Source organism: Pelodiscus sinensis, chromosome 8 (genome assembly GCF_052426305.1).
Source record: "Pelodiscus sinensis isolate ZL-2025 chromosome 8, ASM5242630v1, whole genome shotgun sequence".
In the NCBI taxonomy this organism is placed as follows: domain Eukaryota; kingdom Metazoa; phylum Chordata; order Testudines; family Trionychidae; genus Pelodiscus; species Pelodiscus sinensis.
The window spans coordinates 24,185,284-24,212,550 of NC_143059.1; the positions used below are offsets into that span (position 1 = coordinate 24,185,284).

Sequence of the window (27,267 nt, forward strand, 5' to 3'; positions counted from 1 at the left end):
AGCATGTATAGGGGGAGGAGGGGCGGAGAGGCTGCTTTTGTCTGCTGTTCGGCAGCCTGTTGCTCAGGGGAGGGGGCAGCCTGTTGCTGGCAGGGGGGGAGGGGGGAGGCGTGCAGGATGCGAGGCCGTGGGGGGGGGGGCCAGCGGGCGTGGGGGGGGCACTTTTCCTCTGCCCGGCAGCTCTGTGGGATCCCTGTCCCTGTGGCCAGCTGCTGCAGGCAGAGGCCAGTTGGAGCCGGCCGAAGACGAGGAGGAGGTGGATTCTAGGACCCAGGTGAGCGAGCCCCGGGGACGCTGCTGCGCTCTGGGAGCCCGGCATGTATAGAGGGGAGGAGGGGCAGAGAGGCTGCTTTTGTCTGTTCGGCAGCCTGTTGCTCAGGGGAGGGGGCAGCCTGTTGCTGGCAGGGGGGTGGGGGGGACAGCGGGCGTGGGGAGGCACTTTTCCTCTGCCCGGCAGCTCTGCGGGACCCCAGTCGGAGCCGGCCTGAGGAGGAGGAGGATCCTAGGACCCAGGTGAGCGAGCCCCGGGAATGCTGCTGCGCATGTGCGGGAGTTGCCTCACCCCGTTCGTATCTAGGGATCCGACGTAAGTCGGATCCACGTAAGTCGGGGACTGCCTGTATATATGAATAGAAGCTGCACACCGCTCTCTGTATTTACTTTAAAAGGTGTTAGAGTGCTGGGACATTGGTAGTGGGGATGCTGAGAACTATTGAATCAAACTAAAACCTGCATAACAGTAATAGAGATATAGCCGTGTTAGTCTGGTTTTGCTGAAACAAAAGACAGGACTATGCAGCACTTTAAAGACTAATAAGATGGTTTATTAGGTGATGAGCTTTCATGGGCCAGACCCACTTCCTCGGATCAAATTGTGGAAGAAAATTGGCATGACCATATACCAAAGGGATACAATCAAAAAAATGTGAACACATATAAAATTGACACATTGTGTTTTAGAGCAGAGAGTGGCCGTGGGGGTGAGGCTAGTGTCTGTGAGATAATGATATTGGGGTGATAATTGGGGAAGGAATCTTTGTAATGTGTAAGGTAGTTAGCATCTTTAAGGCACATCTGTAAAGTGTCAAATTTAATCATGAATGATAGTTCTGAGGTTTCCCTTTGTAGTCTGGTGTTAACACTGTTACATTTCGCCAAAGATTTAATGCCCACAAAACAGACATCAGACCATTTCACACAGAAAAAACAGTTTCTTGTCATTTCAACCAGACTGGGCATTGTCTCACCAACCTCACTACATGTATTTTACTACAAAGAGACATTAACACCAATCCTCAGCCTCCATTTTGAAACGCCGCGTGCAGCCTGGGGCGAGCTGGGGACTCCCTCGCTGACCCCGGGCTCTTTGTGGTACTGCCACTTTGAAATGTTGCAGGGAGCACATGCATTTCATAGCAGCAGTGCCAAGTGAAGCCTGGGATCAGCTATCCTTAGCGCCATGTGGTGCTCCTGCTTTGAAATGCCATGAGGTGCCTGACTCCGGGCTTCCGTGGCGTATCAAAGTGGCAGTACCAAATGGAGCCCAGTCAGTAGGGGAATCTCCTGCTGACCCCAGGCTCCACATGGCGCTTTCACCTTTGGAGTGTAGCAACAGCCCTAGGGCTGTTGACATACTTCATAGGCAGAGGCAACAGATCAACTAATAGAATAGTTGATACAAAATGCATCGGCTATTTGATTAGTCAATTACTCAATATTTAACATCCTTAACTGCAACAATTTTTAGTGGTTACAGTTACTAAAATGCTCCGCCTCCTGAGTAGGGCCAACAGACGTGCTCATGGCTTCTGGCCCCACTCCTGGGAAGTCTCCTCCCAACTTGCTTTGCTGCATCCCTATCAGAGGCAACAGCACAGCGGTGGAAGGCAGGTGGTTCCCACCTGTCCTCTGCATTGCTGCCTGAGTGAGAGACAGTCCCGGAGGGGAGGTGGGGGGAGGGAGCTCCACAGGAACTGGCATGCATGGATATGAATGGAGATGCCTTATCTCCTAGAGCTGGAAGGGACCTTGAAAGGTCATCAAGTCCAGTCTCCTGCTTTCACAGCAGGACCAAGTACCATCCCTGACAGATTTTTACCCCAGATTGCTAAATGGCCTCAAGGATTGAGCTCACAACTTTGGGTTTAGCAGGCCAATGCTCAAACCACTGAGCTACCCCTCCCCCCAGTTACAAGCCAGCTCCACATTGGCACCAGCTCTTGCCTCCATTCCCACACCCCCGTTGCCTTTGATAGATTAACCGATAAGACAAGTCTCATAATAGGCCTGTGGCGAGTAGATTGCAACCTGGAAGAGCTGGGTTCGAGTGATCTGCGCATGTGCAGAACGCTCTGTGCATGCGCAGATTGCCGGACGGCGCGGCTGGCGAGTGGGGCTCGCTGTAGTTTGGCGAACCCTGGGCATTACTGAAACCTCGTGGAATGAGGAAAATCTGAGGGACACAATCATACCTGGATATAAAATATATCGGAAGGATAGAGCAGGCTGTGTGGGTGGCAGAGTGGCACTGTATGTAAAAGATAATGTAGAATCAAATGAAATAAAAATATTAAATGAATCAACATGTTCAATAGAATTGCTATGGATAGTAATTCCATGCTCCAATAATAAGAAATTTGCAGTAGGGATATATTATCGACCACCTGACTAGGACAGCGATACGGACATTGCAATGCTGAGGGAGATTAGAGAGGCTACCAAAATAAAGAACTCTATAATAATGGGGGATTTTAATTACCCCCATATTGACTGGATACATGTCACCTCAGGAAGAGAAGCAGAGAGGAAAATTTCTCAATGGCTTAAATGACTGCTTCTTGGAGCAGCTGGTACAGAAACCCACAAGGCGAGAGGCAATTCTCGATTTAGTCCTGAGCAGAGCGCAGGATCAGGTCCAAGAGATAATCGTTACAGGACTGCTTGGAAATAGTGACCATAATATAATAACATTTAACATTCCTGTGGTGGGAAGAACACCTCAGCAGTCCAGAACTCTGGCACTTAATTTCAAAAAGGGGAATTACACAAAAATGAGGAGGTTAGTTAAACAGAAATTAAAAGGCACAGTGACTAGAGCCAAATCCCTGCAAGCCGCATGGAAACTTTTTAAAGACACCATAATAGAGGCCCAACTTAAATGTATACCCCAAATTAAAGAACATAGCAAGAGACCTAAAAAAGTCACCGTGGCTTAACCACCATGTAAAAGAAGCAGTGAGGGACAAAAAGGCATCTTTTAAGACGTGGAAGTCCAATCCTAGTGCAATAAATAGAAAGGAACATAAACACTGTCAAATCGAGTGTAGTTATGTAATAAGAAAAGCAAAAAAAAGATTGAGGAACAGCTAGCCAAAAACTCAAAAAGAAATGACAAAATGTTTAAGTACATTAGAAGCAGGAAGCCTGCTAAAAAACCTGTGGGTCCCCTAGGCGATCGAGCTATAAAAGGAGCAATCAAGGACGATAAAGCCATTGCGGAGAAACTAAATGATTTCTTTGCTTCAGTCTTCACGGCTGAGGACGTTAGGGAGATTCCCAAATCTGCATCGTCCTTTCTGGGTGATGAATCTGAGGAACTGTCCTGGATTGAAGTGTCATTAGAGGAGGTTTTGGAACAAATAGAAAAATTTAATGTCAACAAATCTCCAGGACCGGACGGCATTCATCCAAGGGTTCTAAAAGAACTCAAATGGGAAATTGCTGAACTCTTATCTGTGGTTTGTAACCTATCCTTTAAATCGCCTTCCGTACCTAATGACTGGAAGGTAGCTAACATGACACCAATATTTACAAAGGGCTCTATAGGAGATCCTGGCAATTACAGACCGGTAAGTCTAACTTCAGTACCGGACAAATTAGTCAAAACAATAGTAAAGAATAAAATTGTGAGGCACGTAGAAGAACATAATTTGTTGGACAAAAGTCAACATGCTTTCTGTAAAGGGAAGTCATGTTTTATTAATCTATTAGAGTTCTTTGAAGGGGTTAACAAACATGCAGACAAGGGAGATCCAGTAGATTTTCAGAAAGCCTTTGACAAAGTCCCTCACCAAAGGCTCTTGTGTAAATTACATGGCCATGGGATTAGGAGGAAGGTCCTTCCATGGATTGAGAACTGGTTAAAAGACAGGAAACAAAGGATAGAAATAAATGGTAAATTTTCAGAATGGAGAGGGGTAACTAGTGATGTCCCCCAAGGGTTAGTCCTGGGACCAGTCCTGTCCAACTTACTCTCAAATGATCTGGAGAAAGGGGTAAGCAGTGAGGTGGTAAAGTTTGCAGATGATACCAAACTGTTTAGGATAGTCAAGACCGAAGCAGACTGTGAGGGACTCCAAAAAGATCTCACCAAACTGGGTGATTGGGCAACAAAATGGCAAATGAAATTTAATGTGGATAAGTGTATAGTAATGCACATTGGGAAAAATAACCCCAACTGTACGTACAGTATAATGGGGGCTAATTTGGCTATGAGAAATCTGGAAAGAGATCTTGGAGTTATCTTGGATAGTTCTCTGAAAACTTCCACACGGTGTACAGCGGCTGTCAAAAAGGCAAATAGGATGCTAGGAATTATTAAGAAAGGGATAGAAAATAAGACCCAGAATATCATACCGCCCCTGTATAAAACTATGGTACGCCCACATCTTGAATACTGTGTACAGATGTGGTCTCCTCACCTCAAAAAAGATATTTTGGCCTTGGAAAGGGTTCAGAAAAAGGCAACTAAAATGATTAGGGGTTTGGAACAGGTCCCGTATGAAGAGAGATTAAAAAGACTGGGACTTTTCAGCTTAGAAAAGAGGAAACTGAGGGGGGATATGATAGAGGTCTATAAAATCATGAGTGGTGTGGAGAGGGTGAATAAAGAAAAGTTATTCATTAGTTCCCATAATAGAAGAACTAGAGGACACCAAATGAAATTAATGGGTAGCAGGTTTACAACTAATAAAAGAAAGTTCTTCTTCACACAGTGTGTAGTCAATCTGTGGAACTCCTTGCCAGAGGAGGCTGTGAAGGCTAGGACTATAACAGAATTTAAAGAGAAGCTAGATAATTTCTTGAAGGTTAGGTCCATAAAAGGCTATTAACCAGGGGTTAGAAATGGTGTCCCTGGCTTCTGTTTGTCAGAGGCTGTAGATGGATGGAATGAGAAAAATTTGCTTGATCATTGTCTTTGGTCCACCCTCTCTGGGGCAGCTGGTGCTGGCCACTGTTGGTAGACAGGCTACCGGGCTAGATGGACCTTTGGTCTGACCCAGTACGGCCATTCTTATGTTCTTATTGGTTCATCTTTTGGATGACTATATGCTAACGTCCTTAGTGGTAGTCCTCCCCGCACCACTTGTTCTAGCACCTATGCTTAGATATAAATCACAAGTACTGTGTGTTTGAAGCATGGTTTCTTTTTCCTCCTGTCATCAGTATCTTGGTTGTATTTATCTTCCCCGGGAACATTCAAAGGCAGTTCTCCTAATTTAAGTTTGAGAGGGAAGTGGGCTATAGCTTCCTACTTCTAACTGTTTTGATGCTAAGGCTGTTCTAAAATCGTGACGCATATAGTGGAAAAGAGGATTTTCCTGCTCTCCTGTACTGAAAAATGATGGCACTGTCTTGGCATATAAATACATAATCTTCAGCCAAAAGCCAGCACTGAAAAATTTCAGAGCAGTAGATGGAAGTTGCTGAAAACACTTACTGAAAACAGTAAGAATGGAAATGGCTTGGTACTGTAATCTGTAAGTGTTTCTCGTGCTGTAAGTCTTTCTCAGTATTTAAATAAAGCGCCTCCTAAATCAGAGAGATTATCCTTAAATCCTGAGATGCTGGAGTCTTCACCACAGTTTGTGGTGCAATAATCTCTTAATATGCCAAATCAATATTTTTCAACATAGACTGTTGTGGGGAATAGGGATGATAACAGGTAACTGGTTACCTGGTTCCTGGGGAGCAGCCTGTGGGTGAAGGGCTGCTCCAGTCCTGCTGGCCCCTGTCTGGGGCCAAAAGTGGCAGCCCCACACAGGGAATAGAGTAAGTAAGCACTTAGGGAAAAAAAAAGAAATTTTCTGCAGTTGATGTGATTGATAAGTTTGGAAGTCTGTGTTGCAATTTTAACCACTAGAGAATTCCCATGCTAACTTTTATTCTCAAGATCTAGTTATAATATAACTCTGGAAAAATATATCCAAGGAAACTCTGGAAGGAAAAAGGAAGGTTGACTCTGTACCCTGTGGCCTTTTAAATAACGAAAGCATTAGATTTTTCTCCGGAATGTGAGATTGGGATAGGGAGACAGGATGAATAATTGCTGCTTAGAGTATCAGGGTGACATTTCTGTTGGGAAAACAGAGTAGTATTTAAAGTTGGCTCTCTGTCAAAAGTTAATTAGAACCAGTATAACGAAGAACATATGACTTCCACTGAATACATTCTTCAGTCTTCAGGTTGTATGTCTCTCCCTGTCCTTCAACCTTAACCAGAGTATGTCTGAGTTCCATTCAGACTCGTCAGTGGTATAACTGGAGTGTAGCAACACTTTATTGCTCAATTCAGTTCTCCAGTGAAAAATAGTTGATGTATTTCTGCATTAAAGTAATATATGAAATGAATGCAATGAACATGTTGTGATGTTTGAAAAATCACGAGTTGTGCCCTCAAATCATGACTTAACAAATTATTTAAAAAGGTGCTTCTTGTCTTCTGGTTTCTGAGCCTTTAGTGTACATTTGGGTGATGGTTTTTGAAGATTTTCTCCATAACTGCAAGGATTAGAAACCTTTAAGGAAGCCTCTCACCTCAGGTTCTCATGTAATCATTTGACTCCAGAGATTGGTGCTTCAAGAACAATATGAAACTCATGATAAAATCACAGAATTTTGGCAATACTAAATCTGTTAAATATTGGAATTGTATCTTCAGATTCGGGATGTAAAATCCTATTTAATTAACCAGTTAAACATTGTTTCTAGGCTTCTTCCTTGCTGAAAATATTCAAAATGTGAACTGAAGCTACACTTGAAAATTTCTGTCATAGCTTTTTCCTGAAAATCATTGGTTAGTTTGTTCATAACACTTTGTAACTGCATCCTTCAACTGACTGTATTTATCCGTAATAAAGGTTATTTTTTTTTGTACTAAGCTGTGTTTTTATTACTATGATCATCACTTCAGGTACATCTATACTGCACACTCCTTTTGGCAGTGCGTAAATATAGGTATAAATAGCAGTGTATAGGGTGAGGCATTATTTACGTGAGTAGATTAAGGATATTCCTGACCATTGTGCGTATGTACCTTACATGGCTCTTGTCCAAGCAATGCCTTTATCTACACTGCTATTTTTAGCTGTGCAGTGTCTGTCTGCCTTCCTGCTGCTGGAGTCTTTCTCCACCTCAGCGAAAGACTGGTATCTATCTCCTCATTGCTAAGCCTTTCCTGACTTCTGCCCACTGGAACCTTTTGCTATGGTGTAGCTATACGCTACACTGTAGATCCGTAGTCCCCAACACGGTGCCTGCGGGCGCATTTATGTGTGCCCATACCGGCATTTTAAAACTACTCATGTTCACCCCTGCTTAGAGCAGGGTCGGCAGCTTGGGGCCCGCGAGGGAGCCCGACGCGGCGCCTTGTAGGCTTGAGCCCCGTCCCCACTGCAGCAGGCAGCCCACACAGGCGCTTCAGTAGCCGGAGCAAACCCCACACTGGTCGGGTCCAGCTGCGAGGCAGTCTTCCCCTCCCCCCAACGCAGAACAGCTGTGGCGGGGCCCTTTGTGGTGCAGGAGCTGCGAGTCTGCAGGGGAGGGTCCCTCATGGCCGCTTCCGCCTCCCTGCACAAGCCCATTGGCTGGACCTAGACAATGGCAGGTGCGGGAACCTACCAGTCCCCAAGCACATGGCCAGGCAGGTCCTGTGGGAGAAACAGGAGAGCAGCGCATCTTGCTGGTAAGTGTCCAGCCCCCCAGCTACTCCCACTCCAATATCTTCACCCACAGAACTCTCCTCCCATACCCTGCACCCCAATCCCCTGACCTGAGGTGCAATCCAAACACCTGGCTTGCCCCCCCCCCCTCACTCCCCCAGTAAAATGTCTAGTATTTTCACTTTCTCAGCTGGAAAGCCACTTGGGACATTCTTCCCCTGCCACGTGAAAGGGAGTGTGAAATTTAAAGGTGCAATGATTTTTGGCGGGGAGGGGAAAGGGTGTGTTTTTTGCTCAACATTTGGACATTCCCCCCCTTTTTATTAATGCAGAATTTTGTTTAAAAATGAATTACAATATAATTAAAAATTATCCAATTAAATTAAGTTTCTATCAAATTTACCCAATTCACATTTAATATGAAAATAGCCTTCAATTTCACATTTGACGCCTTTTTTTGTTGACGTCTGCCACACTCTTCCGAAAACACGAATGTGCCATTGGCCACAAAAAGGTTGGGGACCACTGCTGTAGGTGTAGTCCACCTTTCACTGTGAATGGAACTAATAGGGATATTAAAATGTGTGTGTTTTTAGGTAAATGTACAACTGCTGAAAATGTCAGTCGTTATAGGTTTATACCTGGGGGTAGGGGACAGGTGGCTCCGCAGGAGTTGGTACACATAGGGAGCCAGCTTGAAAGCAGGCTTCCTGTGTGTGACGCCTCACGTGGTTCCCTCCCTCAGCCTCCACCATGCTGCTGCTGTCTCACATTTTGTAGAGTTAGTGGGGCATTTTCACGATATAAATGGCTGAATTTTTGTCATGTTGGATGCTATATTTCAGGATAGTATGTGTGACGAGAAAGTTAGATCTAAGGGCAGTCCCTGAAAGTAGATAACACCACCTTATCTGTTGGAGAGGTCACATAAAAAGTTTGATTGAGTTAATACAGTGATTAAATTATAAGAAATGTGATAGTATTTGCATTGTGGGTTTTTTTTGGTAATGCGTGCCTCTCAGAGGGTCAGTCCATGAGTAGGTCTTTATAAAATAGAACTTTTTTTCTTTTTTTCTTTTTGCTTTTCCTGATGTCTTTTAGATGTATCAAAATCTTCTCAGTTTAATTTCAAATTTGGCTGTTTGAATTTGTATGCTTTCCCACTTGGATCTGAACTGAAGATGATTTTTCAGTTGAAGATACTTATGAAAATCTTAAAATTTTCTAGTTTTGAATGAGCTGAGTTCAGATCTTCAGTTGGAAGTGCTGAGTCAAGATGCATCAGCTTCTGGTCTGACCATTGCAATTATTCAGGAGGCGGTCGGGATTTACTGCTAAGGTGTCCTCGACATGTGTATTTGGGCTCCACAGCAGACCCCAAGAGAGCCCCCAAAGACCATAAACCAGATAAGGATGGAAGGTGCCAGGCCAGGTTTATTGTTAAACGAAGTACAGTAATAGTTGTCAGTAGACTCTACTGAACTACTACGCATGTGTACCCCGTAACAATGGAATGACTCGATCAGTGGGAAATTTCCCTGCCCCCAGTCATACAAAGGCTGTACCCCCAAGATACCACTTTATATATAGGTACAAACCACTTACATGTCACTGCTGACTTATCCGGATGCCACCCTGTGAAGTTGTCAGGTTACCACACTCTGACGCTTCTTAGATGCCACCCATCACCCTGTAACTCGTGGTTTGATTAGACCATCTCTTCCATCATACTGTCATTTTAGACCCTTTCCTGAATCTGAGTCTGTATCTGTGAGGTGTGGATACCAAAGTCTTTTTTAACGAGCTAGTGGTACCATGTGCTTTCCACTTATGACCAATACCAGTTATTGTTATGCAATCGGTACCTAGCACCACTTAGTGTTTTGCACTCTCAGCCCTGTTCGTGCCAAGTTCTTTGAGCAGGGGCCTGCCTCTTGCTCACAGCTTAGCTTTGCTTTACATTAGCCGTGTTTTGTCTGTTGTTAGCTAGGCCTCAGACCAGGCCTGTGCTACACGGGCTTATGTTTTAGGCCTTCATCTTACTACAACCATATTTGAGTCTGAAGGCACATCTACATAGCAGGGCTAAAGCCAAAATAAGCTATGCAACTTCAGCTACGTCAGTTGTGTAGCTTAAGTCGAAAAAGCTTATTTTGGCTTTTGGCGCTGTTTACGCATCAGGAAGTCTGAGGAAGAGAAGTTTTCCTTCACCTTCCCTTCTTGTGAAATGAGGGTTACAGGGGTCAGAGTAAGACGCCTCCAGCTCGATGACATCTTGTCATTATGTCGAAATAACTGCTTGTAGTGTAGACACGGACTATGTTATTTCTGAATAACACTGCTGTGTAGACGTACCCTAATTTTGCTTTTTAATTAACAAATATATTCATTTTGAGTGATTATAAGTTATGCTGATAAAATGCTACATTAACGTTGAATTCAGCTGGAAAAATGAAATAGCCATACCTACCACTGTCAGTAAAAAATATGTTAGTAAACATGATTACCCATAAATCTAGCTGTGGAATAAAGTAAATCAGATTAATTTGAAACTGGCTTCCATTTGAAGCAGTACACCAATATCAACTATTAAACACAAATGCTTTTAAAAATGTAAGGTCTGATCCACACGAGCTGGACAAGCCTAAAGACAATCCAATCTGTCCTTGAGTTGAATTGGGTATAGATATTGTGGGAATACCTAAGGGATGGAATCCTTTATCACATGGTAGAATGTGAAAGGGTTCCTCGTATGCTGGGACTACTTGGCATTGGTTTTGGTAGGAGAGTAGAGTGCAGGAGATGCTGCACTCCTTTGTAACTGTGGCAGCAATATTGTATAATGCTGAGATCCAACACTTGGCCTCAGTACCCATGCAGTAGAGCTACAGCAATGTTTCTCAACTGGTGGTATAAGTACCCTCAGAGGTACTCGAGAGAAGTCTGGGGTGGGGGTATGTCACCACAACTGAAATTTGGGGAAAACTGAATTTTTGTGTTAAGGTTTACAGTGCTTTATTGTTTTTGTACTTTTTTACACCCAAAAATTTCATTGCCTGCCTGGCTATGATTAAGTTGTTTAAACAAATGTGTTGCAATGGTAGAGAAAAAATGTGTGTGTCTGAAAACTATAGGTACTGAGGGTACTTATAATTTTTTTTGGAAAAAGGGGTACTTTATTAAAAAAAGGTTGAGAAACTCTGAGCTACAGTAAACCCTTATTGAATGCTCATTTATACTGAGCGCTTTGGATGTAACACTGTTTTCCTTCAGTGACCCATTTCTATGTTGTGTGCACTATTTTTATATAGTGGATATTCACAGGAGGGTGCTTGGGATGGAAGGTAGGATGTCTGAGGGTGCTTAGGCTGGTGGATCTGGGGACACTAACTTCAGGCAGCTCCCCATGCCAGCTGTTCCTGCTGGAGGTGTGACCAGGTGGATCAGCACACTGCCTTTACCTGTAGGTGTCACCCATGCAGTCAGTGCTCCGGCGGGATGGGGGCAGTGCATGGAGCCACCTAGCCATGCCTCTGCGAGGAACAGCAGGGAAGCTGTCTAAGATGAGCACACCCCAGGATCTGGCACCCCAAGTCCTCTTAGATGGCTCTCCATAAGCAGATCCTGGTGCCTGCTGTCTTATTGCTGGAGCCGCTTACCTATACCACTTGCTCTGGCACTGTCCTTCTGTGAGCGTTGTCAGTGGATGGTTGCTGCAAGCACAGGGAGCCCCTCGTGGTGAGTCCCCTATAGTGAGTACCTCCCAGATCTGGCACCCTGAGCACCTGCACTCATCCAAACTCCCTCCCAGATCCTGTGCTCTTCCACCTCCCTTTCACGTACCAAATATGTACAACTTTATCATGTCTGGAAACAACTGGATTTTACCAATTTATTGCTTAGTTCATATAACACAAAGTTTTCTAGGAAAATAATTGCTGTATTTAGATAAGGATTTTACTGTATTTTCCACCCTCTTGCACTGATCCTTCTCTGCAGATCTGGAAGCAAACCTGAGGATGCAAGCAAACACTTTAAAAAATTATTCTTTGTCCATACCTGCTATCGAAACATAAATGTCAGTTGAGTAGTAACTGGTGGACTTCCCAGATTTGATTAGATGAATTTTTCATATCCTGACATAGGACCACCGGTAGACATGTGGGGAAACTTTACTGTACCTGTTTGCACAACTGACACAACTGACATAATATGTTGCTTTTAGTTTTTATTTTTATACCTAATTCTCCCACCAATGAATTGAAACAAACCTTTTTTTCTTTCAATAAAATATCTTTTGACTCTTATGTCCCCTTGTTATTGTCTGAGAACTCTAGTTGAATTTTCATGCAAGAGTATATACAAATATTTGTACGTAGGGGCTAGTGGTAATTATAAGATTTTTTTTTTCTTTAGCTAAAATTCTTGCCAATTTCATTAATACCAAAAGGAGGATACTGGAAGAGCTTGGCTCAATTAGTCTGGCAACAAACAGGCTATGATTACTCTTCCATATGGTAGAGGGTAAATACAAGGGTGGGTGATGGGCCTTTTTAAAGCTAAAGGACAGTTCTGGCACAATATGGATATAGAATGGCCAAGGACAAAATTGAACAGGAAATTGGGAGGTTTCTAACTAATAGTGGGGTCAGGCCATGGAACAGCCTCTCAATAGGAGTTGTGGGGCAAATAAGTTTGTTTTAAGGGAGAACTGGACTTAGCGGTGTGTGATCTTTTTTTTTTTTTTTTTTTTTAATGGGGGCTGGCTGGGCTCAATTGCACTGGGGATCACTTTTGGATCATGTCTTGTGTTCCTAAAGCTAATTCCTCAGGGTTTCAGCTGGATGCTTGCAGAGATTGGGAAGAGATCCCAATCTTGCTCCCTCCCAAAAATATGTAGTTAAAATTTCTTTCCTCTGAAGCATTCGAGATAGCCATGGCTAGAGCTAGGACTTTGGACAGGCAGGGCTAGGGCTAGCTAGGACTCTGACATGGGACTGAGCATTTTCTTTCTCAAGTGACTGGCTGGCTGATTCTTGCTTATAGTTCAGGATTTAATGGATGGCTGTACACTGTGTCAGGAAGGAATTTTGTCCTATGTTGGATAGACAGTTTTTCACCTTCCTCTCTAAAGTGTGGGTGCAGGTCAGTTAGCAGGATTATGTGGGCTCATCTCCTTTAATCCTTTCCCTGCCATTGGAGGGTCTTCAAGCACTGGTGCACCTCAGTCCCTACTGTTCTGTGTGTGGCCCATAGTTGTCTAGTTTCATATTGGCTATAATATTTGGGTTTGATGTCAGTTACAGGGTTTCATGTGCAGGGGCTGGGTTGTATTGGTCACCTGTGATGTATAGAAAGTCAGACTGGATGATCTGGTCCTTTCTGGCCTTGAACTCTGACCGTCTCTCAAATGCTTGAGACTTTATCTTGCTCTTTTCCATTTTAATTCCAACATAATTTTAGCCGACTTCAGGTTAGAAATATGAAATAGAATTCTAGACATCTAGCTAATATGATGCTAGTTACTGAAGAATTAAAAATATACTTCAATGCTCACTTCATGTTTTCATCTGGCTCTTCAAAATCCCTTTTTAAAAATAAAAAGTCTGGAAACAACAATGGTTGTTTGAACGCTTACTTATATGGTTCAGCATAAATCCTACATCGGCTTATTGAATGTGAAATCCATTTTTCTCTTAATTGCCAAGACCAGAGCTCAGTCTTGTATTTTCCCAACAAGAGGTTCCCAACAGCTGGTTTAGACTGTTTTTTATCATGAAGAGTCAATTAATGCAAATCAAAGAACTTTGTGCTTTATTCAGTTAAAGTTTGAAGATCATTGCTTTCAGTGTTCTCAGAAATTCTGCATAATGTAGTCTTTGCTTATACCAGACAGTTTTAGAGGACTTTTAGAGGGGTCAGTGCTATGAGCACCTCAGGAATGAAGTGTTGTTTGAACGCGTAACTGAATGTTATGGTTGTTTTTATAAATGTTTTGACTTAATATGTCTTTGAAAGTTTACTATGCAGAAGAAAAAATTCTGCTTCTCTCTCTCTTCCCCCCCACCCCAGCTCATGATTAACACAGTACTGCATTTGCTTTTTTGTGGGGTTGGGGGTCTTGAATGCATACTTCAAGTTCCAAATGAGGTGTGTGGTTCACCGATCAGTTCATAACTCTGGTGTTTGTAATTCTGAGAGGCTACTATAATCAGTTCTTTGGTGATTTAAGGAGTAAGGTTATTTTAAATCTAAACTCTAGACATCTGAAAGTCTGAAGAATTACTCAAATGAAAAGGCAATATTTAATGGCCCAGCATAATACTCACTCAGGCTGTTCCTGGCACTTTTGAACTCGGCCAAGAGAGAGGTTTAAATTAAATGTATGGTTCCAGTTCTGGATCCCTGTAGAGGGAGATCTCTGCAGTCCAGTAGCAGCTGTAAGTAACACATGGCTTTTGACTGTTCCAAGTACTTCAGAGGAGATGCATGCTTGAATGCTAAGTTTGAGGAAGATGTTTCTTGTATTTGCGCTGTTGAACAGTTCCCAAAGCTATATGTCACTCATTATAGTTAGAGTAAATCTACTATGGTTTTTTTTAGCAAGAAGATTTTCTTTGAGTCATTGGCCTTATGTGGGTGCAAACGTGTGCCATGCGCCAGAGTTGAGAAGTGTTTCTTAGCAGTGTCTGTTGATCCTCCCATGCTTATTGTGTCTCCTCACTCCTGAGTGATGGTATAAGAGGTACTATTCCATTTTCTATTGATCTCTCCATGGATGGAGTCAGAGCACCCCGTTTCTTCACATTCTTAGTTTTCTAACCAAATGGTTCCTTTCTGCTTTGTGATAATAGCTGTGACTAGTTTGTATAGATAAGTTTAATATGGTTAGTGTAGTTCTTCTTTCCCCTGGTCAGGGACAGTGCGCTCTCCTCTGCACCCTGGTGCTGTGCCCCAATGTCCTGGCTTCAAAAACTGTTTCCAGCCTGTGTTCTGTCTTTGTGAGCAATAAGCACTAGTGGTGCCTATATTGCTTTGATGAGGCACACATCCTCACTCACTGTGCCATTTGCAACCCCTTTCCACCCCAGATCTGGCACACTTGTGAAGGCTGCCTTTGTAAATTTCTGATGGCAGAAGGAATGAGATCCAGGGTATATTTGGATCTGGGCCCTGGAGACTCCCATCTACAGCAGCCATTTCCAGCCATGAATGCCCCTTTGAGTGCTTCGCAAGCTCTGGAAACAGCCATACTGAAAACCAAGGAGAAGTTCCAGTATCAGAGCACAAAATACTCTCATGAGCACTAGAGCAGATATTTGCTGTGGTGCTCTTATGCACAGCATTTCCTCCCTGAGATGAACCAAGTTGGGTGAGAGATTCATTGTTGATCTGATTGGATTGTTACCAAGATTCTGTATGTGGAGGGTAAGGCCATGTGCCAACAGAATCCGATGATGCCTTTGGCACCAAAGCATTTGGAACAAGCAACAGCATGTGCACAGCCTCTTCCTCCAGTACCTGTATGCCTGCAGACACCACAAAGCCCCTCCAACATCTCCACAGGTACACTATGGATCCTTGGATGCTTGGAGGCATTTTTCTTGGCAGAAGAGTTGATCCTCCACAGCCTACATTCTCCCCTTTTATTGGGTCCCTTCCTTACCTTTGAAATCCTGATCCTAGAGGAGAAATCTTTTCTCTTGTTGCCAAAGAATATTGTCCGTTTGTCACACTGGAGCCGTGGGTACTGACCGTCTCCCACCTTGCTAAAACAGTCCTCAGAGTCCAAGGAGTTCTTTGAACAGGAACTCTGTTTTCCAGATGTCACGCTATACTTTGACAAATAACCCAACAACAGAGGCCTATATCCCTTCTGTGAGGCCAACAACATCTGAGGAGCTCTTCCTTTAGACCATGATGAAAACTTTGGGATCCTTATCACAGGTTCAAGCAGGCCCGCCTACACGGGAGGGACAAAGGGGCAGTTGCACTGGGACTTGCAAATCAAAGGGGCCTGGGGCTTCCAGCCACTGCTGCTGCCACTTTATTATGATGGTGGCTGAAGCACGGGGCCCTTTAAATGGCTGCAGGAGCAGCGCACAGCACACTGAGTGTGGCTCTAAGGACTGCAGGGAGTGTGGCATGGATGCCCTTCCTTCTGCCCACAACCCTGCCCCTTCTGGGAGTGCAGAACCAGCCCTTCCCTCTTCCCCCTCTCCCGCATCTGGCCCAGGGGCCCTCACAAACTGTCGGCTCCTCTGGGCTCATGTGTCCCCCTCACACTCGCAGCTGCTATCGGTGTATGGTGAGAGAGGAGATATTTGGTGCTTACTGCAACAGACTCCTCATTAGATGAGCTAATCATCCCCCTCCTATTCTGTCTACCACATTGTCAGTGACCATCCTAGGCCTTGACAAAGAGAGTAGTGGCAGATGTGCAAATTTCTGTTTGAAGAGGTTCTGGGCTGACAGCATCAACTCATGAACATCCTTCAACCCTAGAGGCCTTCTAGGGTATCCCTATCTATCAATCAAGCCATCCTTCAGTTGGTACAAGTAGTGTGTCATAGCTGTAGCTCTTGCCCTCCACATAAGAAGGAGATGAAATATTTTGTGCTTGCTAAACAGACACATTTTCTTTTCATCCACCTCTACCTTCCTCACCCAGTTTTTTTCAAGCAACCATGGAATAGGCATGGCAGCAACCCACAACAGTCTGCTCCTCCAGACAAGGCTGGCCCTGCTGTGTAGGAAGGTCTGTCCTTCTGCTGGAATACAAATCTGGATTCCCATTTACCAGGGTCTGCAAACTAACTGATTTTAGCAACAGTAGATGAGTACAGTTCAATCCGTGCTTGAGGCTCTTATTTTAAAAGCTCTTTACAGTGACAGATTAGCAGAGGTGAGGAAAATACAGCCTCTCATTTGGGTAGTAATGTGAATTCACTTACCTGCTCTTGTTCTGGGTCTCAGCATCAATTGTGGGGCACCCTCCTGGCATAAGGAGGAAGGTGAAGAACTTTTAAAACTTGGAGCAGAAGTTAGCTGTCTGCACAAAGAATGAGCTTCTACCATTTGGTTTAGCCTCCATCTTGGCAATATGTTGTAAAAATGGCTGAGGTTCCTGAGGTGTTCCAGGAAAATGTATTTGGACTTGATATTATTCTCTTCACAGTGTAGAATCTTTCTCAAAACCACCCACAAGCTGAGGAACTGGGTTGTCACATGTGTAATAGTTCTCTTAAGAACAGTGCTGTGACTAGGGATGTAAAATCCCATTTTATTTGGTTAAGTGGTATAAGATGATGTTGAACCTGTTAAGTGATTAAAGGGGGTAGTCAGGCTGGAATGCAGGGACTGCTCCTGCCTGTGATGTGCCCCGGCTTGCTGTTGACAGAGGCTGCTCCCAATGGCCAGAATAGCCCCTGTCTGGAGCAGGTCCCACAGGGGTGGAGCAGCCCCCTGCTCATGGGGGATGAGGAGCTGCTCCAGCCCACACTGGTTAATGGGTGATGCTTGCCTGTTTTGGTTAAGGATGATGCTTACCTGTTAACCTTTCACATCCCTAGCTATGACAACACTTACCATAGGGCTACATATAGATGTATGGTAGAACTACACCTGAAACGTACAATTGCTACTAGTGCAGTTCCTGTAATTAACAATATTGCAGTTTGCTGTTAGAGGCTGGTCCTAAGGAATAGATCAGTCTGTACAGAATAATTTTAGACATCCTTAGTTAAAGTAGTGCCATTGTATATTGCACAGAGTTTCCTCTAAACTGCCTTAAAATCTTTTTTTTAAGTTTAGTGCTGTTTCTAGATTGTTGACTCCTCTTAATTGCATATATAAAATTATTGCTTTGTTTTATGTACAACTTGTCATATCTTAAAAACTATGTATTTTTCCATAGCTTGGTGTTTGGGATGCTGTATCCTGCTTATTATTCTTACAAAGCTGTGAAGACAAAAAATGTGAAGGAATATGTAAGTCCCACTTCTTACTTATTTATCCAATGAAACATTAATGCTTCCTTCAGTTGACACTTAGAGAGAATGAATTTCACTAAGTTATGCAGTGAAACATACAGTCATATGAAAGTGACATGACTTTAGTGTATCTTCATAAATATTAGGTACAAAAATTATGGCTGTACCATCATTGTATATGCTTATGAATGCTTATCTAATATAGCAATGTAGTTGAGCTGTGTGACTTGTATAGAAAACTTAACAGATGTAATTATGATATATGAAGAAGAACATAAAATAATATGTACCATGGTCCAGCTAGGTCCCTGGTTTTGCCAACTTAGTTACGTGCTGTATGTTTCTGAATAGCCTCACTGACTTTGTTGTAGTTTTGTGTGAAACTATGCATGTGCATAAGTGTTTGCAGGATTGGGACCTGATATTATAAGATGCTTAGTTTTTGTGATCTTAACTGTGCTGCCTTAGTGAAATAGTAAATATTTTTAGCATCTAACGTCCTGGGTTTTGTAGGGGGAGATGTTGGTTCTACTGATGTTTTCAAGTAGAACCATGCTTTATTACAACAAATATTTCCCTTTTTGGTATAGTCATGTCATATCTCCTGACTTCCATGAGGTTTTTATTGCTTTACCCTCATGTTGGTGCATCAGAATCAAAGCAGCAAAGATTAAGCAGATTTCAACTCCATTTTATGTCTGTTTACTTGTTTTTGCTCGACAACTGACTGTGCCCTGTAAAAATATTACTATTTTTATTACACATAAAATACAAAATGTGTTTTTCCCCCACTCCAGCTTATCTGAAGAAGTGGGGTTTGCCCTCAAAAGTTCATGATACTGTATCTACTTTTTGTTAGTCTCTAATGTGTCACAGGACTACTACTTTATATTTTTGGCACAAAACCAACATCTATCCATATATTTAGGTGTCCTTGATGGTTAATAAAATAATTATATTAAGGCCAGTTATTACTGTTTCTTTAGTCCACATAATCCTGTAATGGCCAGGAAAAATAAAATTAGTCTCCCTCCTGCAGATATCCCCATTCCCAACAGAATGGATGGGGTTTGTAGCAAACAATCAGTGGTGTCTTAAACAGTTTCTATGCCAACTAGAATTTCAAAACCAACACCTTCTATTCCGTACAGAAACTAAACAGCAGGGAATGTAGATCAGGGTGGATACAAATCAATGTTTTTTAAATTTAAAAAAAAAAATCAGATTTTTTTTATTTCAATAGTTTTATTCTTTTAAAGTTCTCAGAATACTACATTAACAATTATAACTTATTTTTAAATGAGTAATCTCATCACAAACGTGCTACACCTACACTTACAGTCTCATAAAAATGAATTAATGGCTCTACTCTGTATAGCCTAGTAATCAACTCTTGTTTCTTGAAAGTTCTGGACTTTCAATTTTCTGTTTTCAAATAAACTAAAGTAATATGTGCAAAGAAGGACACAGGGAGGATATGATTGTTTTTTGTTCTGTGTTTATGTGGTGGTGGACGTGGGCCAAACGTGGCAGAGGAGTTAGCTAAGATGTTGTCTTAAAGACAGAGACAATGTATAGACAAATACAGAGGCAGCATAAAAAGGAACAGTGGAGTGGACTGGAAAGAAAAAAGGACATTATTAGCACACATACACAACTTCCTATATTCTCCCACACTTTTGATACAGAAAAACTGTATAATGGCTTCTGGGAGTAAAACAGATGTTACCTGGGAATATTTTGAAAAAAATCTTTCCCTGGGTAAAAAAGGAAAATTGCTCACTGGGAGAAGATGATGTGGATATGTCTGAAGAACAATAAGAACAATTTGGATCAACTGGTTAGTAACTTAAATAATTCACTGCAACACATCAGTCTTCAAGACTCTCACTATGCCTTTTAGTGTTGGTGTGAATTATTAAGTAAATTCTTAAGATATTTGCTATGTTGGATATTCCTAGGAATTTTTTTTTAGCATAACTAATCCTTATGGCTTGTTTAATTAGTTATCTATGTTTAGAATCAATCACTGAAGTATGCAGTACAGAAAGCTGTAGTAAGAGAAATGTAGTGTTGCCAGTTGCCACAGAGTGTCATTTTCTTATATAATACATGCCCCTTATTTTGTAACACCATGGTCACAGACCATAATACTGATGCCATAAGTCTATTATACTTCAGCATAAGTTAGGAGGGGGTTCTCTTGGGAAAGCTGTACTTTGTTTTCTCAAAAAAACAGAAATGCCAGTGAGTTTAGTGGAGCTTATTTCAAAATTGAGTGCATTCTAAGCGCAGTCAGTCTTGCCATTTTGGTAACTTGGAATTGGGTCTGCATCCTTGCTAAAAATGCACATGATCAATAAAATAATAATGAATAATAGAGAGAGAAGAACTGAGAAGATTGACTATTCAAAATAATTTTTAATATTGTTTCAGGATTCCATTTAACCATAAAAGACTTAGACTGTCTATTTGGAGCAACTTCAGAGTCCTCTATGGGTACATTTCAGTAGCAGTGCTGCTGTTTAAATCTATTTCAAACAACCAAGTATCAGTAGGAGTCAAAAGATATCTGTCATCCAGTAAAACCACCCTCATGAATGTGTTTGTAGAAAGGACAAGCAAATACCAAGACACTTCTGATGAAAGGTTGTTTGGTTCATTTATGCCATAAAGTCTCCTTTTTGCATTGTTAACAGTAAGCACCTTCACTGATGTGGGTGAGTAGGCACTATTGTGCTTATAATACAGGATGGGATTCTGTTGGGGAAAACTGAGTTATGTTGGTATAAAGTAGGAAATAGACTTATGGCATCACTATTATGGTCTTTGACCATGATGTTCCAAAATGGCTATATACCACGGGGTAGAGCAGACATTGGTGGGAGATTCCTAGGCTCAGTATATGAGAAGGAGTTTGAACAGCATGAAAATACTGAGGGGAAATTTGTCTATTTAGGCCTTAATAGGTAGAGCAATGTACACAATGATCCATTAATGTGTCCCTAAAGAAGATGGGTTGCATGTGTCAGAAACAATAGATATATTGAGAAATGTTCACACAACAGAATATTCAAAGGAAGTGACAATGAAAGCTATAGTAAACTGTGAACAAAAAATCAACTGTCATATGCGCAGTTTTGTCACTTTTACCATGTCTGCAGCATTGTCTGATGAGAAAATACTTTGAAGAAGAAACGCAAGGATGCTCCTTAACAACATTAGACTCCAGTGCCCATCTTCTAGCCAAAAACTTGAGTGCGTCTTTTCCAGGAATAACAGAAAATGTTATTTTCCATAACAACCATTTTTCTTCAGCTTCACTGAAGAGAGCAGGAGGGTCCAAACAAAGTCTCCCTCAAAGTGTTCAAAACAAATCACAGAATTCCACTGAACAATTTATTAAGAATTGGCTTACTCTCATAAAACTTTGAAGAAAACAGTGATTGAATAGATGGTAGAATTTCATCCAAAATATGTAACGTTGGATTAACAAGGAATGTAGAAGATGTGCTCAGGATACTGAAGTTTATTATCCATATCCTTAAACTTCAGAGACACTGCTACTGCATTGCTGATGCTGTCAAAATTTGGAAAGCGCTTCAAGAGACTTTGTTCTTAGAAGGTGGTTGACGCATGACGCTGGTGTTAATAGTGTATATGCAGGTTCCATATGCTATGCATTCATAAATCTTTTTTATAAATTGAATAGACCAGTTCACTTCAGTTACTGCATTCCCACTTATGTAATGCATTCCAGAAGTTCATGAACAACATGCTCCTTCAGCTAACAGGGATGCAGCAGAGGCTGTGAGGGAAGAGCATTTCAGCATATGATTAACACTTCATGAGGTGGTAATATGAGTTAATTTAACACAGTCCCCCTCTAATCCCTAGACTGCAGTTAAGTGTTTGACTGTATTACTGCATTTGAGGGGCTAGACCTACAGTCTTGTAGTTCTTGCAGTAGAGGCTCATACTTTCAGATCCAGAAGTTGTAAAGTTAATGGGTGACCTGAGGGCATTATTAGGTGCTCCTTGAATACAGGCCATGTCTATACTGGCGAATGTCAAGTGGTAGCAGTTACAGTGCCACTCATGGAGTGCACCAGTGAAAAACATAGTGGGTGTCCACACTGTCAGCTACTAGAACATTGGTGTGCCACTTAATTACATTTATTAACAGAAAATAGCGCTCAGACATCTTTTACAATAGTGGTAAGAATTTGTCAACTTGTGTTTCAGGAGGTATAGCAGTGATTTACTTGAAATGCTGGCTTCTGTGGATGGAAAGAGCATTCCTCCATAAAATTTCTTAAATGAAAAAGTGAATACTGTTGGATATATATGCAAAATTTTGAAAAAGGCACATCTTTTAACCCAATGGGGATTTTAGAATTTAACCATGCTAAAACTACTGTAACAAAGTGAAACCATAAATTCTGTGCAGAGCACAATTCTGAGTCAGAGCACAATATAAAGCTTCACAGCAAACTTGCCAAAGTTGTACAGATTTTAATATGCTGAAAAACAAATTCTGAAGAAAAGTAGCTGATAAATGACACTGTAAATGAAAATTTGCCAAAACATTTATACATAACACATTTGTTTAAATGCAGGTTTTACCTCCCTTAGCTGGCACTCCCTAGTTTGGCAACAGCCGTGGTCCGGCATGGACCATGGATGTTCCTGGACCACAGAGCCTAGGAAGGGGAAGGTCTGGTAGTGGGACAGGAGATTTGTAGGCTCTTGTGACTCAGTCAGGAGCCCAGAGCGTGCGTGTGCGTGTGGACGAATGGCATGTCGGGGAGTTCTGGCCCCAGAAGAGCTCCCTGGCCCAGTGGCCGGGAAGCTCTAGACCTGGTCACAGCCGGGGTCCTCTTGCCCGCCCAGGGAGTCTCGACACCAGTGGCAGCCAGGAAGCTCTGTTCTTTTGGACCAGCTGGATCTTCAGGTCTCTTCCACAATTTCCATGTTGAAGACCTGATATTGATTTGAAATTTTTAGCTGTGTGGAATTATTCCCCGTTGTCCTTGGTTTGGTGGTGTAGGGGTTCGGTCCGCCCCCACAGCGTCGCTCGTTGCCAACTTTGGGGGAATTGGCTCTGCTGGCGGCGATACTATCAGGTTCAGGCCACTGCCCTCCGACAGTGCCCACACAGCCTGGGCTTTCCCCCTTCCGGGGAATGGGAAATAAGGAATAATTCGTCCTTCCTCAGTTATGCCGGGGGTGGGGGGCGGGGGTTGCAGGGTAGGGAGGAGAGAGGGGGGCCCAGGCCCACCCTCACTCCTGGGCCCCAGCCCAGGGCCCTAAAGAACCCGGACCTGCTTCGGTCCGGGTCCGGTTGACAGGGGCGTCCTCCCGAAACCTGTCCAAGTGAGGGGCCCTTATATGGCCTTCCCCTGGGATACTTCCTCTCCGGATGACCTCCCGGACCCCGTTGCTCCACGGCGGTCCACGAAGACCTGCTCTCCACAGCCAAGAGGGGTCTTTCCCCCCCCATCCGGGGCGGCCTTTAAAACTCCTGCCGCGCCGGAGAATGACGTACTCCTGACATCACCATTTGACTACACCCCTCCCGCAGGGTCTGTGCCGCCGCCGCCACCGAGGCGGTTAGCTGGTCCGCGGCGCGTGTACAGCTGGCACAATGCCGGTGCGTGCCCCTCCGCCACCCGAATAGGGCTTTTGCTGCGGGGGTTTTAGTGTGGGGTTGCGGGGCCCTGTCACAGGTGGCCACAGTCCACTCAGTATTATCTACACAACTGGAAATAGAATACCACTATGACTTCTTGCCACTGGTAGTTATGAACAGCATGCTCTCTCTCTTTCTGATTCTGTGGTGGCCAGCTCTATCCTCACTTGCACCTCAAAAACTGACATCCAGGAATATTCTCTTCCAGCACAGCCACCAACTTTCACAAATACACTAAGTCCCTTCTGGAGTTGGACAGCAAAAAAACCCTGATACATCAATGGCAAGCTACCATCAAAGCTTCATTTCTGGCCATCCTGAAAGAGCATATAGAACTGAACCTGGAAGGAAAGCATTTCCAAACTTCCGTCTGGCTTTTGCATAGCAAATGACCTTTTATGCAAACTGTACTTGCTTAGCTCAGCTCTTCCCCCTTACCACCAGAGAGTGATTGATCACTCAGATTTCACATAGTGGAGCTGATCAAAGCCTCATGCCCTTCACCAGTTCGCATCTCAATGTCCTGTTGCCTTATCCAGTATAATGGGTGTTGTCTTTCACCAACAGCCTTATGGAGAAGAAACTATCTTGTAGAACCATATGGAAAATGAACACTCTTCATTTTTAGCCACACATCATGGTTGCAGTTTAGTTTGTGCTCTTAGAGACACTCTTATTTAGAAAGGTTTGTTTTTTGAAAAGGGTATCTAAATAGTTATTTTTCAAGTCTGATGCCCTGTTTTGAAGGGGGAGTGTGGTCGAGTGTAGACACAGTATGACATTCCACTTGATGACCATTTTGTGGAGAAGTTCCACAGCTTAATTACAATCCTTACTTTAAGCTAGTTGGAAGCAGAAGGTAGGTTGAAGATCCAAACAATTCACTCAGCCTCCAGCATCATTAGACAGTTGCCTCCAGACCATTTTCTCAGAACAACGGGAAAACAAAACAAAAAAACAACCTACTTGTTCTTGTAAATTGGTAATTTTTAGTTTGTGGTTTTCTTTTAAAAAAAAAAAAAAAAGTCACTCTGCGCTATGGAAAAAATCTAAGTTTTTTTGTGTTGTGGTATTTCCTGGTGGGTCAATTAAATGGTTTCATTGGAAGTGGAAATTTTTAAATTAAAACTTTTCTATTAAAGGTAATGTCTTTTCTTTCTTAGGTCCGATGGATGATGTATTGGATTGTGTTTGCTCTGTATACAGTTACTGAAACAGTAGCGGACCTAACGATCTCTTGGTAAGATTTTTCATAGTGTGGAACATGAAAAGTAATTATTTTTTCTGATGAATTAGTGCAGAGAAGGTAATATAATTACCAGCTTGTATTTATAGGTGACATTTCCAAGAACTGCTGTCAGAAAATTGCATAATGGATAACATCCCTCCCTTCTAAATTTGTAGTGCCTTTTAATTCCCTCAAAAATAGGGAAAGAAAAATGCTACCCATGCAGTAAAAGCACAAGAGGAGAGAATGGAGTTGTAAGACCTGTGCAAACGAAATTAAATGCCATAAATAAAATAATATAATGCAAGAAACCATGGAAAGACTTTTAAATCTTTTACTGTTGCTGCTTTTAATGGTATTATATTTAATGAAAACCCAACAGAAGAAAATGAAGCAGACGCTCATCTATTAAAAAGCACTTAAGGTGGTCTATACTGAGTAAAAATTAAAAACCTTAAAAGATTGTGTAACATTTTCGTGTGTGTGTGTGTGTGTGTGTGTGTAAATATATATATATATATTTTTGCAAAGCTTTGTTTTTGATAGTGAATTAGCATTCTGCCCTAATCTTAGTACTTGCATAAATTTTTATCTGCAGGTTTCCATTGTATTATGAGTTGAAGATCGCTTTTGTTATTTGGTTGCTCTCTCCATATACTAGAGGGGCAAGTTTAATCTATAGGAAATTTCTCCATCCTCTTCTTTCTTCAAAGGAAAGGGTAAGAAATTATTTTCAAAGTTTGGCATTAAATGCAATAATTAATTCTCTGGTGCTTAAAATATTAATATACTGTGTTAATAGAGGCCATGTATACACTACCACTTACCTCATCAAAACTTAAGTTGCTCAGGGTGTGAGGAAAAACACCCCCTGCTCCTCAAGTGGCATAAGTTACACTAGGATAAAGGGTGGTATGCACCATCTCTTAGAGAGCTGCAGCTGCATCGGCACAGCTGCCTTGCTATATGGTCTCTAGAGTAGCTGTAGCCTAAAACATGTAATATAAGTTGAAACATAAATACAGCATAAGCTGTGTTATCAGGTTTTTTAATATCTGGAAAACTTGGTTAACCAGCATCTGTTATACAATTCCTCCTTCAGTTAAATGAAAAAATTCCCATAGCCATCTGACATCATTTTTCTGACATTTCTAGCACTTACAAGAGTCAAGTTTGTAAACTTGCGGCAGTAAAGTATATTTGTGTCATGCTTCTGCATATAATACTATTATCTGATATCATATAACCATTCTGCAACTTCAGCTTGCATACGGAGAAAAAATTATGAACCGTTAGTGTAAAAGCTCGAGGAACCAGCACATTTGATGAACTTGCAACCCCCATTCCCATGAATGCTAGATAACAGAACTTGTATATTTTACCTTGACGTCTTCCATCAACATTTTGATGATAAAATAATGCTGGGGTAATAAAGTTTTTTTTTTTTTTTTTATATTCAGGGATTGTGTGTGTAAACTTAAATATGTATTTTGTTGTGTTGTTTTTTAGGAGATTGATCAGTATATTGTGCAAGCCAAAGAACGAGGTTATGAAACTATGGTGAATTTTGGGAGACAGGGTTTAAATTTGGCAGCTACTGCTGCTGTGACTGCTGCTGTAAAGGTAACTTTCACTTACACTCATCAGTTTGGTGTAAATATTATCGAAAGAAAAAGCAAAGTGGTATTGGGTATTTACTGATCTTAACTCAAGAATTCATTCTAAAAGTAACATGTTTAAAAATGGAGGAATGTAATTTAAGGATAGTAATTTTGAGAGCCTTTTATTTTTTAAACTATGGCTATTAGTTTAAAAACGAATAGCATGTGAACTTTTGGATAATGGTTATCAGTTGAGTGTGGTAAATCAAAATATAGACTACAATGTTATTTCAAGCTGTTAGTGAAAGATCAACATTCTTTTTTTTCTTTGTTGCACTTTCTTGCTGGTAATCACACTATTTACAGGATTTCTGGCTTCTTTCTGCTGTCTTCCTTCAATCAATTTAAGGTAACTTCATCTATAAACTAAGGCATGAAATATTACTACCAAAGATAAAAGCTGTTTTGTGAAATTAATTCCTTGTTTGTGATTTTTAGATCCAATTTTGAAAGTCATGCACGACATAAAAGCTTGCATCATAGTTGTCTGATTTGCATATTCTTGCTTTGAGTAGTATTTTTATATTAAATCATAAATCTGAATAAAATGCCATTTATGCAATTGAATAATTTATGCCAGCAAATTAACTGAAATTAATGAAGGGAGTTTCCCAAAATATTTGATTGAAAAGCTCCACTAATGAAGGCAACCAAGATAGCTGTCAATTTGTAATTTAGTGAAATAAGTAAGGAAATGTTTTATGTTTGAAAAAAGTTTTGGTCAACACAGGAGATTGGAGAGAGTGAATTGGCTA

At 42.0% G+C, this 27,267-nt stretch overlaps 1 protein-coding gene across 2 annotated transcripts in view; it reads left to right on the forward strand.

The window, feature by feature from the left end:
- REEP3 (receptor accessory protein 3) overlaps nucleotides 1–27,267 on the forward strand; it is a 67,321-nt gene that overhangs the window by 17,018 nt on the left and 23,036 nt on the right. For both annotated transcript variants that reach the window (XM_075934900.2, XM_075934901.2), the window contains exons 2-5: nucleotides 17,856–17,928; nucleotides 24,787–24,863; nucleotides 25,450–25,570; nucleotides 26,361–26,474. In XM_075934900.2, the coding sequence (XP_075791015.1) occupies nucleotides 17,856–17,928; nucleotides 24,787–24,863; nucleotides 25,450–25,570; nucleotides 26,361–26,474 (385 nt within the window). The remainder of the gene's footprint in view (nucleotides 1–17,855; nucleotides 17,929–24,786; nucleotides 24,864–25,449; nucleotides 25,571–26,360; nucleotides 26,475–27,267) is intronic.